Below are 14,036 nucleotides of genomic sequence, written 5' to 3'. Positions count from 1 at the left end.
TTATGGAAAGCGATATGGAGATTCCTCCAAAAACTGGAAATCGAGCTCCCATACGATCCAGCTATACCACTCCTAGGAATATACCCTAGGAACACAAAAATACAATACAAAAACCCCTTCCTTACACCTATATTCATTGCAGCTCTATTTACCATAGCAAGACTCTGGAAACAACCAAGATGCCCTTCAACAGATGAATGGCTAAAGAAACTGTGGTACATATACACAATGGAATATTATGCAGCTGTCAGGAGAGATGAAGTCATGAAATTTTCCTATACATGGATGTACATGGAATCTATTATGCTGAGTGAAATAAGTCAGAGAGAGAGAGAAAAACGCAGAATGGTCTCACTCATCTATGGGTTTTAAGAAAAATGAAAGACACCCTTGTAATAATAATTTTCAGACACAAAAGAGAAAAGAGCTGGAAGTTCCAGCTCACCTCAGGAAGCTCACCACAAAGAGTGATGAGTTTAGTTAGAGAAATAACTACATTTTGAACTGTCCTAATATTGAGAATGTATGAGGGAAATGTAGAGCCTGTTTAGGGTACAGGCGGGGGTTGGGTGGGGAGGAGGGTGATTTGGGACTTGGGTGATGGGAATGTTGCACTGGTGATGGGTGGTGTTCCTTTTATGACTGAAACCCAAACACAATCATGTATGTAATCAAGGTGTTTAAATAAAAAAAAAATTAAAAAAAAAAAAAAAAAAAACCAATAATAAAAGATTAAAAAAAAAAAAAAAAAAAAAGAAGACTTTTGAGAGAAAGTGTGTGTGAGAGAGAGAGAGAGAGGAAGAAAGACTCACTTCTCCCTCAGGGAGAAAGACAGACAAACAGAGAGAGAGAACAAAAGAATCTATGGTGAGGGGACTGAAGAAAGCCCTAATCTCTCAGGGTTTTTCTGGCCCCAGGAGTAAATGGAGTTAGTATGCTTTTACTGTGAGGAGGGTCCGTTTGTGAATCGTTTTGCACAGGAACAAATCACTCCAATGGCAAAGGCTCCAAGTCTCAAATCATTTAAGCACTTTCCCCATGATGCTCTTTATTTTTCTGAGGTGGGAGGCACTCATTGGTCATGCCTGGCAGTGCTTTGGGGGATCATATGTAGTTTCAGGAATGAAAGCCAGGGCTGCCTCCTGCATGCACAGCATGCACAGGCCTTCAAGACATCTCTCTGACTTCTGTATTTTCCAAAAAGGGCAATACCTTTTATAGGAGCATTGAAGAACTTAGGGTTGAGGGCAAGAGCAATAGTATAGTGGGTTGGGCACCTTACACATGGCCAACACAAGTTCAATTCCAGGTACTCCATATGGTCCCCAAGCTCCATCCCTGAGCACAGAGCCAGGAGTAAGCCCTCAGCATAGCTGGGTTGGTTCCCCCAAACAAAACAAAGAGTGAATTTTTTTTTTTTTTTTTGGTTTTTGGGCCACATTTGGCGATGCTCAGGGGTTACTCCTGGCTGTCTGCTCAGAAATAGCTCCTGGCAGGCACGGGGGACCATATGGGACACCGGGATTCGAACCAACCACCTTTGGTCCTGGATCAGCTGCTTGCAAGGCAAACGCCGCTGTGCTATCTCTCCGGGCCCAAGAGTGAATTTTTTGCTGTTGCTTTGTTGGGGGTGGGAAGTTGCCCTTGCTGAAATGTCACATACTTGTTGAGACATCTCTCTTGAGATGTGGTCAGTCTTGGAGATCAAACTCAAAGTCTCTTGGATATTAGGCTTGTGCACTACTAGTGATCCATATCCCTAGGCCAAGAATCCTCTCCTAAAGCAAACATCACCAAGGCCTAGTGTGGTCAGGGCCTGAGCTGGACAGAGGAAGATGTGACAAACACTGTGGGTGACCACAGGGCTGGTGAACTACCTTGGGGGCAGGGTTGTCTTTTGAGGTGTATTTCTGCCCTTCACCTGATAGTCAGTTATGGGTCACTTTAATAAATTCCTCCAACCCTAGAGTGATGGACCAAACACTAAGAGCTATTATCTGGTGTTACACCCCACTCAGGAGGGGCACACATCAGAAGCGCTTTTTCAGCCTTCTTAGGTGTAGTGCTCTCCTGAAAAGGAATTATTTGCCAAAAAGGCCCACTTAGAGCAGTCAAAATCACTTGACCCTTCGCGTGGATTGTTTGACTATAATTCCAAATGTGACTGTAACTATCTCTCTCTTTATTTTTGACCATTATTGGAAATCAGGCCTCAATATTTCTTTTTAACAAAGAAGCACAGTACAAATCCCGCCAAAAGTCTCCCACTGACCAGCTCTCTGTGATCTCTGCTACCTTGGCACCAAGATCATGTTTTTCCCCAAAACTTAGCTCATAGTAAAGCAATTTTCAGTTTTCCCCAAAACTCTAAAACATTTCTCTCTCTTCCCACTTCCCTGAAAATTACCTGTTTTCTCCTGCTTACCCAAAACAAAGCAAACCCACAACAAAACTGCCTTTCACCTTCAGTATCGGTTCTTTAATATGCAAATTTTAGCCATGGCTTTCATTCTGTTTCCCTAACCATCTCCCACTTTCTTTGATCTCCAAAATTACACCCTGCATTTCAGAGCTACCCCTTAAAAGTTACCCAGCTCAAAAAATAAATTGGTCTTCGTCTTTCTAGGCGCAAGTCCCCATGCATTGTGTGTGGTCTCATTCATTTCATATTTCATGATTCATTATTCCATATTCGTCTCTTCGTGCTCCTGCTTGACTCTCAGTGGGAAAATGAACTCACTAAGGTTATGCTTAGGAACTTTTTATCTCATCAGGATAAAGGGTCCGCAGCAATCTGGTACAATCCCTTAGTTACCCAGGGCTACAGTCTCAACCACACACCCAGGTAATCTCAGAATCCTGAATGGTCATTGAGGACAGCACCAGGCTCTGAAGTTCTCTAGTATCACAAATATGGGGAAGTCCCAGGGAGGGAAATTCAGCCACATCCTCAGATGCCCTTAGTGCTCCACCCTTAGTACTGGGGAAAGGGCCAGCAGACCTCTCCTTTTGTTGTTTGATTTGGGGCTACAGCTGATGGTGCTCAGGGGCTTAGTCCTGGCAGTTCTCGGGCTGGTGGGTGCCAGGACCCAGGCTTGCACTAAGTTCCACCCTGGGGGTAGCATTTGGAGATGGCACCCCGGTGGGGTCCAGCTTCTTGGATTCTTTAGGATCTGGGGCTACCTCATTCTGAGTGCCCCTCAATTTCCTGGGCGGGACTTCTCTTCCTTTTTCTCACCTGGCCCCTCAGTCCCTTGAGTTCTGTTCTCATCAACAATTGGCTGCAGACCACCTTTTTCCCCCTGTAATGTCTCTTGCGGCTCATTTTCATTCAGGGGTGATGCCCCCTGGGGTAGAGGAAGGAGGAAGGGGCTTCTAATTCTCCTGAGGGTGGGTGGGGAGTCTGTCTGGCCAGGGTGGGGCCCCTCAAGAGAGGCGGATTGTCAGCCCCAGCTTCCTCATAGCATGTTTGCTAGAGTGTTTATTATGTGGAGTTCCTGTTCTTGATTTGAACTATATGATCAAAGGCCTCAGTACCCTAGCTTCAGGTTACAAGAGGCTTTAAGAAGGGTGTGTGTGTGTGTGTGTGTTGTGTAGCAGGGACAGGGAAGAATATCTCTCCACCATGTTCAGAAGAAATTCTAGACATTTTTTTTTCTAGGGGGGCCCGAGAGGTGGCACTAGAGGTAAGGTGTCTGCCTTGCAAGCGCTAGCCAAGGAAGGACCACGGTTCGATCCCCCGGCGTCCCATATGGTCCCCCCAAGCCAGGGGGCGATTTCTGAGCGCTTAGCCAGGAGTAATCCCTGAGCATCAAATGGGTGTGGCCCAAAAAACCAAAAAAAAAAAAAATACCACAGCAGGATGGGGGCTAGAGCAATAACACAGAGGTAAGGCATTTGTCTTGCATGTGACCAACACAGGATGGACTCCCGGTTCGAATCCCAGCATCCCATGTGGTCCCCCTAGCCTGCCAGGAACGACTCCTGAGCGCCTCCAGGTGTGACCCAAAAACCAAATAAAAAGAAGAAAATACCACATTAGGGCTTGCTCTTTTTTTTTTTTTTATAATTATCTTTATTTAATTCTAGACATTTTAACACCCCAAACTGCCTGCCTATGTGGAGGGGCTTCTGTCAAGGTCATAAGGTTCTTCCTCCAGGATGGAGGTGGGGATTCAACAGGAACCCTTGGGTCCCTCCAATTTGGTAGACTTTCAGGGGGAGAAATGGAATCTGCCCTGAGCTACCCTCTTTAAATTCTGACTTCTGTTCCTTGCCTTTACCCTCCAAGGGAATATGTTCTCAAGTGCATGTTCCATGCTAGACCTGATGTTCTGTCTGGAGCTGTCCAGGGTAGGGGGTGGGGGAATACCATGTTTGTCCCATCCTCCAGAGGCCTGGTTTGTGTGGTACAGGCAGCATATAGATGCTTGCTCTTCGGGTGGTGCCTTCTTCTGATTGCTGGGTTGGGCAAGAGGAGGGACTTGGACACCCTGTTTTTCTGTTTCATTTCCAAATCCTGGAGTTCCTTTTAGCCAACCACACTAATAACACCTCTATTAACCTCTTGCTGCTTCAGGTCTGCTGTGCATCTTCCCTCTCCACCTCTTGTAGGTAGCTTCACCCTTGAGAAGTCCATTTGCTTCTGTCCAGGACTCCAGAGTGCTTAGCTGCTCCATCTTCTCCCATTCCTCTTCTCCCCGCCCACCTCTCTCCTCCCCTCAACCCTTCCTCAACACCTCCTTTAAGAAGCATGATTTGATCATACCTTCAGAGACTGCTCTGGGCCAACCCTCCCCTTTCCCCAGCACCCAAGTCTTTGTGTTTGGCTGCTTCCTGTTTCTGAGACCCACCATTCCTTCTCTGGTTGGGCAGCAGGAAGGCCAGGCTTGGACTTCCTTCCCTCTGGGGCCTGGCACGTGCCTGCTGCACAGGTCACAGTGTCAGGATAGGTCAGCCGGAGTCAGAACCAGACACAGTCAGGCCCAGAGCATCTCACTCTCCAAGGCCCAACCCAGGCAAGGGAGGGATAAAAGTCTCTTGCCCAGGGCCTCGGGGCAGGAACTCACACACCTTGATGCTCTTCTGTCTCAGCAAGTGCCAGGCTCTCCACCATGTCTCTCTCTCCGGGTCAGTCCCACAGGGGTTTTAGCACCCGCTCGGCCTGCTCTTGGCGCTCGGGGGCCAGCAGCCAACGCAGTTCTGCTCGCACCTTCAGCAGCAGGAGTCTCTCTTCTTTTGGAGGTGGCCGAGGAGCATCTCGTGGAAGGGCATGGGGGTCCGGGGGAAGCCTGGGGGTACAGTTTGGGCAAGGCCGTGGGGGCCCTAGGACTTCCTTGTGCCCTCTGGGGGGCATCCAGGAAGTGAAGCTCAATCAGAATCTGCTGACCCCACTGAAGATTGAGATTGACCCCCAGTTCCAAACTGTGCGGACTCAAGAGACCCAAGAGATCAGAAAACTCAACAATCAGTTTGCTTCTTTCATTGACAAGGTGAGGTTCCCTGGGGACAAGCCTGGCCCCCCAGCCTCCCACAGAAGGTTCTGTGACCTGAGGTCTGCGGGAGTTTTTTTCTCTTAACCTTATCAACCCTGCTCAGACCCCTGAATGTTCAGGGGAGTGAAGGCCTGTCAGAGCAGAGACTCTACCTCCTGACTTTCCATGGTTTTGCTTGTGCTTCTATGTTTCAGAAAAGCCCAAAGCTGCCCTGGACAGGCTGGGTGGGGTGCTAATGTCTTCACCCCCAGAGGCTGTGTGCCCTTGTTGCCCCCAGCTCAGGCTGCCTCTGCTTTACTACAGGTGCGCTTCCTGGAGCAGCAAAACAAGGTCCTGGACACCAAATGGACCCTGCTCCAGGAGCAGGGGGATCACAGAAGCCCCCAGGGCCTGGAATCTTTCTTTGAGGACTACCTAGCCCACCTCCGGCAGTGGCTGGAGCAGCTACAGAGAGACCGAGGGGCACTGGATGCTGAGTTGAAGTCCTGCCAGGATCAGGAGGCAGAGTACAAAGACAAGTATGCAGAACTGAGAGTCGCCATGGGGTGGATTGTCGGGAGGGCTCAGCCCAGGCCAGGGGGGCCTGTGGCAGTTAGGGCCGGGAGGGGCATATTTCTACCTTGCTTGGGCTTTTTTCCAGAAATTCTTGTTGAGCAGGCTGTGGGCTCTAGTGAGTCAGAGCTTTTCTGGTCTCTGGGTGCCATAGAATCTACTTAGCGGGACCCTCCCCAGGACAGTGGCATGATTCATATCAGAGGCAGCTCCGGGTTCCTCACCCGTGTCACAGGGTGTGGACAAGAGCTCTGCAAGCGGTGCCATTTCACCAGACCCAGTCTCAGTTTCCTTATCTGTAAAGTGAAAAATGTCACCTTAGGACCCGGACAAACTACAAATGTCTCCTTAGGACACCTTAGGAAGATGGGATGAAAGGGGACTAGGGGGCCCTGGAAGGAGCTCAGGTGGGGAAGAAAGAGCACCTGGGTTTTAGGCTATCAGGTCTTATCCTAGGACAGGGAGAGTTGGAAAGCTCTGGAAGCCAGAAAAGCTACCTGAGATAGGGAGTGAGTGGTGGGCAGAAGTAGGTATTGGAAGGTGCTTTTCATGTGAGAGGACAAAGCAAAGATGAAGCAGGAACAGTAGAGAGTGTGTGCCCTACTTTTGAACTCCCTAAGCACAACAAGGGTCTTCAGGGATATCTGGTTCCAGGGTGGCTGGCATTCTGACCTTGTCTCTTGGCTGAATTCTTTACTTTTCTGGCAGGTATGAGGAGGAGGTCCACAGGCGAACCATGGTGGAGAATGACTTCGTGGTCCTCAAAAAGGTGAGGGCAGGGGCCAGCTGCTCTTCTGGGTACCCCCATGCACAGAGCCCAACTCTGTTAGAAAGGCAGGGGGCAGGAATTCAACTTTAGACCCTGCTATCATGCTACCTGTAGGTCTCAAAGGAGTAGGACAACTGCCACTGACACCCTAGGACAAGAACTGCCGAGGAGCCACATGATGAGCTTTGGGAGTCACTGTGCTGGAGAGAATGGGAAGGAAGTGGAAGAAGCAGAACTGACTGGGATTAAACAGGGAGGGCTTCCTAAAGGTGGTGTAGGTCAGTCAGGTGAATGAGAGTGCAGCAAGAAATGGCTTCAGGGAGGAGGGTTTTTGGAGATTGGTGAGGGTTTGTGTTGGGCAGCAGGTGAGCAGAGGGGCCTGAGAGAGTTATATTACAGAAAGGTAGTTGAGATGCATGGTTTCTGTCTCCCTGTCTGCAGGATGTGGATGGCGTGTTCCTGAGCAAGATGGAGCTGGAAGACAGGCATGAGTCTCTCAGAGTGTACATCAACTTCCTGAAGCATCTCTATGAAGAAGTGAGGCTTGATCAGGGGCAGCTGGAATTAGGGCAAGGGGCAGGTGGTCCTGTGCTCTGGGATTTTAGTGGGAGTGACCAGGAAGCAAAGCTGGAAGAAGGTAATTTGGGCCCTTCATTCATCTCACCTGCAGCCACTGAGGATTTTAGAGTGTCATTGCTAGGATCTGGCAAGTAACTAGCCAGAGAACCAAGACCCTGATTTCTTGTTGGAGACTGGCAAACTACAAGACTTAATGAGTCTCAGTGAGCTGGTCTATTGGAAGGTGAAGGACTTCAAGAAAAGGGTATCAGTGTGGGAGGGCAGAAGGTGCTTTCAATTAGCTGCTCAGAGTAGCTCATCTTTGGAGGACACAGATGAAGCAATGGTTTGAAGGTGGAAAGGAAGAGACCATGCAGGTGGGCAGCAGGGGCAGGGCAGAGGAGAAGGGGGTGGTCTTGGTAACATTTTTTTCTAGTGCTTCAGGGAGCAAGTCACCAGAGAGTCCTACAAGTTTTGCGTCTATGGAGGGGACAGCCCCATCAAGGGGTGCTCCTTGCCACTGAGTGCAGACAGAAGTCACACTTCCTCCCACCTGCCTAGTGCAGCACTGAATCTGTCTTCCTGCAGGAGTTGGGTCAGCTCCAGACTCAAGCCAACGACTTGTCTGTGGTCCTATCTATGGACAACAACCGATGCTTGGACTTCAAGGATATCATTGCCGAGGTGCGCGCCCGCTATGAAGAGATCGCACGGAGCAGCAAAGCCGAAGTTGAGGCCTTGTACCAGAGCAAGGTGCTGAGCATGGGCCCTATGAGAGGCTATGAACAGTGGGTTTCTCTGGGATGATCTGCTACCCTTTCTGAAGCTTTGGGGATACCATTGTTCCCCGTCCAGGAAGGAGATGATGCCAGGGATTCTGGGGAGAAGTCTGAGGGTCTTTCATTTAGCCTACGTTGCAAAGGACATGAGGAGGCCATTGGGCAGGGACATGGTGAAGTCTGCTGCACTCATGAGGTCACCTCTGTCCCTCAGTACCAAGAGCTCCAGACGTCTGCCCGACTTCATGGGGACAGCATGCAGGAGACCAAAATCCAGATCTCCCAGCTGCAGCAGGCGATTAAGAAGTTGCAGAGTCAGATTGAGAATCTCAAGATGCAGGTAAGGGTTCTGGAGCCCCTGGAATATTCTGTCTCTCACTGTCTTTGCACTAGGGTCCACCCTGGGTTTGTGTGAAATCTTTTTATTTTTGATTCTGGGGCTTCACCTGCTAGCTCGCAGGGCTCACTCCTAGCTGTACACTTGGGGATCACTCTTGGCAGGAATCTCGGACCCTATGTGTTATTGGTGAGTGAACCTGGGTCAGCTGTGTGCACAGGAAGTACCCTACCTGATGTACTAATTCTCTGGTTCCTTGTGTGAAATCTTGATCACCACCTAGAACATTGGGAATTTGGGATGGAGGGAACCTCAAATCTTCCTTATTTATCCTGTGTATCCTCACTGGGTGGGCTCTATACAAACCTAGGCATGCTGCCTACATTGCATTCCATGTCCCAACTACAGCTTGTTTCTGGTCCTTAGAGAGAGGGGCATTCTGCAATTTCCAATTTTGGGGGGGCTACATCTAGTGCTGCTCAAGGGTTATTCTTGTCTCAGTGATTGGGGATCATTCCCTGTGGTGCTCATGGGATGGCGCAGTTCTGGGGATTGACTGATCTGTTGAATGATCTCTTCAACCATACTCTGTTCTCTTTGATTTCTTCCTTTGACAATCTTGCTCAAACACAGCAGACACTTTGAGCCTATGCACTAAATTTCCCAGTTCCTGAGAGTAGGTGACAAAGGTAGTCAAGTGGTGCTGAGCCCTCTTTGGTAGACGAGTTTGGGTTGATTCTATGGGCAGGGTGGGGTGACATTGAATACAGGATGGGGGTAATATTGTCCAGCATGAGTTGATGCTGTGTGCAGGATGCAGGGATGCTATGTGTAGGATGAGTTGATACTGTGTGCAGGTTGGGGTGACGCTGTGTGCAGGATGGGGTGACACTATTGCATTCTGCATTCTGCATTCTGGGTGACATTGCATTGACATTGACATTGCATTCTGCATTCTGGGTGACATTGTATGCAATATGAGGTGACGCTGTCCTGCATGGGATGATGCTATGTGCAGGATGCAGCGATGCTGTGTACAAGATGGGGTAACCTTATGTGCAGGATGGGTGGCATGGCATGAGAGGAAGCATGAGTTGGAATGAAGAAGAGGCTTCCAGGTCCTTGGAGCCCTCCTCATTATAGGAAGGATGATTGATCTTTCAACCATCTGCAATTTCTCCAACTGCTAGAGAAAGGCTGGATTTGGGTCTAGTTAGGGGACAGTTTGTCAGAGTCAGGCAGCTTCCTGCACTTTAGTTTGATTCAAGGCATCTGTGACCTGCCCACTGTCACGCTGTGGCCATACTGGCCCACTGTGGGGCCTCTCCTGAGAGTTCTGGGGATATAGGAAATCAGCACTCAGAGTCAGACTTTTTTTCACTAATGGACGGTGCAGGCCCAACGGAAAGTGACATGTCTGTTACTCCCTTAGCTGCATAGGGCCTAGCTGTGCATCGTTCACCTCCATACTTTGGGATTTTCTGGGATGTCTGCTAAGAGGCAGATTCTTGGGCTTCTGTCCAGATCTGTGGAACTGGAATCTTTAAGGCTGTAGCATAAAAACCTGCTTTTTTTCCTTTTCTCCACCTTCCCCTTCCCTTTGTTGTCTGATGACTGTTTCTAACACACTTGACTGTGGAGGTATGGGGACTTCTACACCTGCTTACAGTGGTCACACTCACTGAACCCAGGTGGTGGAGCACATTCTGATTATGCTAGAAGGGAAGATGAGAAGGACAAGAAGGAGGAGGAGGAGAAGGAGAAGGAGCAGAAGAGAAGGAATAGGAATTGTATGAGGAGGAGGCACAGGAGGAACAAAGAGGCATGCTCATGGGACTGGCTATGGTGCTCATATGTGGCTTGCTGGGATCACACACCTACTGTATCACTGGGACCCTGCTTGCACATGTAGATCCCAAGGTCTATTCTAGATGTCCAGCTAACAGAAGTGAGATCATCTGTGGGGGCCTCCCTCCCAAGGACTGGGGATGGGAAAGCTGGGTGGCCCCAGTTTCCAGGTGTTCCTACATCATTCAATGTTTCTGCCCTTACAACTCATCTTCTCTTCATAATTCTGTCTTTCATCTTCCTCTGGGGATGCCAGTGCTGAGTTTAGGGTTTAGATGAATGATAATGGGATTCGACTTCCTGATCCCTAACTAATCACACATGCAAAGCCCTTCTTTCTGAGGTCACCATCTCACTGTTCCAGGTGGTAGGGCCATGGAGGACCCTATTGGGCTCCCTCAGGAAGTGACGAAAGCAGCAGTAGTGATTTTCTTTAGCAGGGCAGCAGTAGGAGACTATGACCACCTCACATGCCGTATTTCCAACCCTGGGCAAATGGGTCTGAAGTAGGGTCAACGCATGAAATAATACAAACAGGTAGTCTGATAATCTTCTACCTCATATATCAAGAGCCAACTGTCTGCCAGACTGTCATTTTTATTGAATACAGAGACCACCTTCATGTGGGGGAGTAAGGACAGATAGCTCACTAATCATCAGAGAGATGCAAATCAAAACAACGATGAGATACCACCTCACACCACAGAGATTGGCGCACATCACAAAGAATGAGAACAATCAGTGCTGGCGGGGATGTGGAGAGAAAGGAACTCTTATCCACTGCTGGTGGGAATGCCGTCTAGTACAGCCTCTATGGAAAGCGATATGGAGGTTTCTTCAAAAACTGGAAATTGAGCTCCCATTCGACCCAGCTATTCCACTCCTAGGGATATACCCTAGGAGCACAAGAATACAATACAAAAACCCCTTCCTCACACCTATATTTATTGCAGCACTATTCACAATAGCCAGGCTCTGGAAACAACCAAGATGCCCTTCAACAGACGAATGGCTAAAGAAATTGTGGTACATATACACAATGGAATATTATGCAGCCGTCAGGAGAGATGAAGTCATGAAATTTTCCTATACATGGATGTACATGGAATCTATCATGCTCAGTGAAATAAGTCAGAGGGAGAGAGAGAGACGCAGAATAGTCTCACTCATCTATGGGTCTTAAGAAAAATAAAAGTCATTTTTGTAACAATCCTCAGAGACAATTAGAGGAGAGCTGGAACACCAGCTCACTCCATGAAGCTCACCACAAGAGTGATGAGCACAGTTATAGAAATAACTACACTGAGAACTACCATAATCAAGTGAATGAATGAGGGAACTGGAAAGCCTGTCTGGAGTACAGGTGGGGGTGGGGTGGGATGGAGGGAGATTTGGGACTTTGGTGGCGGGAATGTTGCACTGGTGAAGAGGGGTGATCTTTATAGGACTGAAACCTTATCACAATCATTTATGTAATCAAAATATCCAAATAAAGAGAAAAAAAAATAATCTTAAAAAAAAAAAAAAAAAAAAAATGGAGTTGTAGGGAGGACAAATTGGTGAGGGAAACCCCCCCTGATTTTATGTAAATATGTACCTAAAATATTATTGTCAACAATATGTAAGCCACTATGATCAAAATAAAAATTAAATTAAATTAAAAAAAAAAAAAAAAAAAAAAAAAAAAAAAAAAAAAAAAAAAGAAACAAGGTGTAATCTAAAAATGTGGGAGACGTGGCAGAGACCCTCCCCAACCTTTCATATTGTCCACCCAGAAAGGACATCAGGAGATGGTGTTGGACTCACTGCTTTTCTTCCCTCACTCACACCATCTAGAATACCAACCTGCAGGCTGCTATCTCGGATGCTGAGCAGCGTGGGGAGATGGCCATAACTGATGCTCAGGCTAAGTTGGCTGAGTTGGAGGCTGCCCTGAAAGGCACCAAGCAGGAGCTGGCCCGGATGCTGCGGGAGTACCAGGAACTGATGAGCACCAAGCTGGCACTGGACGTGGAGATTGTCACCTACCGCAGGCTGCTGGAGGGCGAGGAGAGCCGGTAAGGACCGGTGCAGCTGTTGGGGGGAAGTGCCTGAGGTGGGGATTCTGAGAGATTTCCAGGCCGCCCTTTTTACTGAGAGGGATCCATTGGTTGAGATGATAGGTAAGCTATTCCCAGAGACTTGAAAGCCCTGAGCATGGGGCTGGAGTGAAGGCTTTGGAGACAGGGTTTGCAACCTCATGTGTGCAAGGCCCCAAGTTTGCAGGGTTGACACTCCAAAGTCCTGACACTGCTGGATATAAGCAGCATTTAACTCTGGGCTGGAATACCCAGTCTATTCTTTTCCAGGTTCCCTAAACACTGTTTGGGGGTGCCCCTAAGTGAACAAACCCTCTCCACCCCAGAAAATCCACTCTCTGCACTTTTTCTGAGCATTTTCTCCTATTGTGTCTCCTCAGGATGTCTGGTGAATGCAGCAACCAGGTTACTATCAGTGAGTATCGAGGGGGCTTTGGGAGAGGTGTTCCCATAGGGAAGTGAAGACCCTGCCCCGAACCCTGTGTCTCTTGGCAGCTATTGGAGGAGGCAGTGCTTCTGTGCCTTGTGGATCCAGTGGTGGCCTGGTGGGCACATGTGACCTCGGCGGCAGGAAAAACAACTTCGGCTCCAGCTGTACCAGCATTGTGACGGGAGGTTCCAAGGCCCCACTGGGATCAGGATGGAACCCTGTTCTGGGCTCTTGCTCTGTGTCAGGTTCCGGCTCTGGCTCTGGCTGTCATACTATCGTGAAAAAGACCGTGGAGACAAGTCTGAAGACATCGATTACCTACTGAGTAACCCACCAGTTCTCTGCTCCCACAGGCTTCCTGGACCTCATTGATTTTGCTCCCACTCCTCACCCATCCTTGTACCACCCACTCTGTTCCCATTCCCACAGCCGGAGTCAGCCCCAGGGAACTCTGCACCACTCAATAAAGTTCCAACTGCTTGTCTACCACCCCCTATGGTTTTGCTTTGTGTTACTAGAATCTTTGCCCCACCCAAATTCCCTCTAAGGTGTATCATCCTCTAGCCCCAGTTTCTTAAGCTTGGGGTCACAATCCCATAATGTGTAACTGAATGTGGGGGAGCATAAACAGTTTGGTTTCTAAATATGTAAGTGTGAAAGGTTTCTGAACAGGGCATCACCTCATTCTCAGGAGTTAATGGAGGCCCAGATATGGGAGGGCAGACCAAGGGCTGAACTCCTGGCTGTCAGCCTTCTGGCTCTGCTCAGTAGACCTCAGTCTGAGTTCTTGTTCCAAAGACAAAGCTTGGGCTTCTGTTTGTTTTGGGGAGTCACACCCAGCAATGTTCATGGGCACTGAGATTAAAATAAACCCCACAGCAAGCAGATGAGGAATCTGCAGTATTATCGGCAGTGTTTATCCATGTTGCATTTCTCAGGCAAAAACGAACCATGAGTGGAAATGTTTGAGACAGGGTTAAGTTGCTGCTACCTTGCACCCCTTCCATCCTGGTTTGATTCCTGGTACTACCTGGTCCCCAGAGCATTTCTAGGTACAGATGTAGAGGCCTCTCGAGACATGATCAGAGAAGCCTGTAATCTAGGTCCTTGCACTGAACCACAGGCCAGGTTGGCCATGAATTGCTAGAAGGGGGCCCCAAACTTCCTGAATACCACTTGGAAGCCTACCT

At 48.6% G+C, this 14,036-nt stretch overlaps 1 protein-coding gene across 1 annotated transcript; it reads left to right on the top strand.

Moving 5' to 3' along the window:
- Positions 1–5,114: 5,114 nt before the first annotated feature.
- Positions 5,115–13,171, top strand: KRT78 (keratin 78). The gene is made up of 9 exons (XM_049783472.1): positions 5,115–5,492; positions 5,799–6,013; positions 6,756–6,816; positions 7,258–7,353; positions 7,963–8,127; positions 8,368–8,493; positions 12,175–12,395; positions 12,797–12,831; positions 12,912–13,171. Exons 1-9 carry the CDS (start codon positions 5,115–5,117, stop codon positions 13,169–13,171), a joined length of 1,557 nt encoding a protein of 518 aa, XP_049639429.1.
- Positions 13,172–14,036: the final 865 nt, after the last annotated feature.

This window comes from Suncus etruscus, chromosome 11, assembly GCF_024139225.1.
Source record: "Suncus etruscus isolate mSunEtr1 chromosome 11, mSunEtr1.pri.cur, whole genome shotgun sequence".
Classification (NCBI taxonomy): Eukaryota; Metazoa; Chordata; class Mammalia; order Eulipotyphla; family Soricidae; genus Suncus; species Suncus etruscus.
Note: the sequence above shows the minus strand (reverse complement) of the source record. Positions and strands in the feature narration are given on the sequence as shown.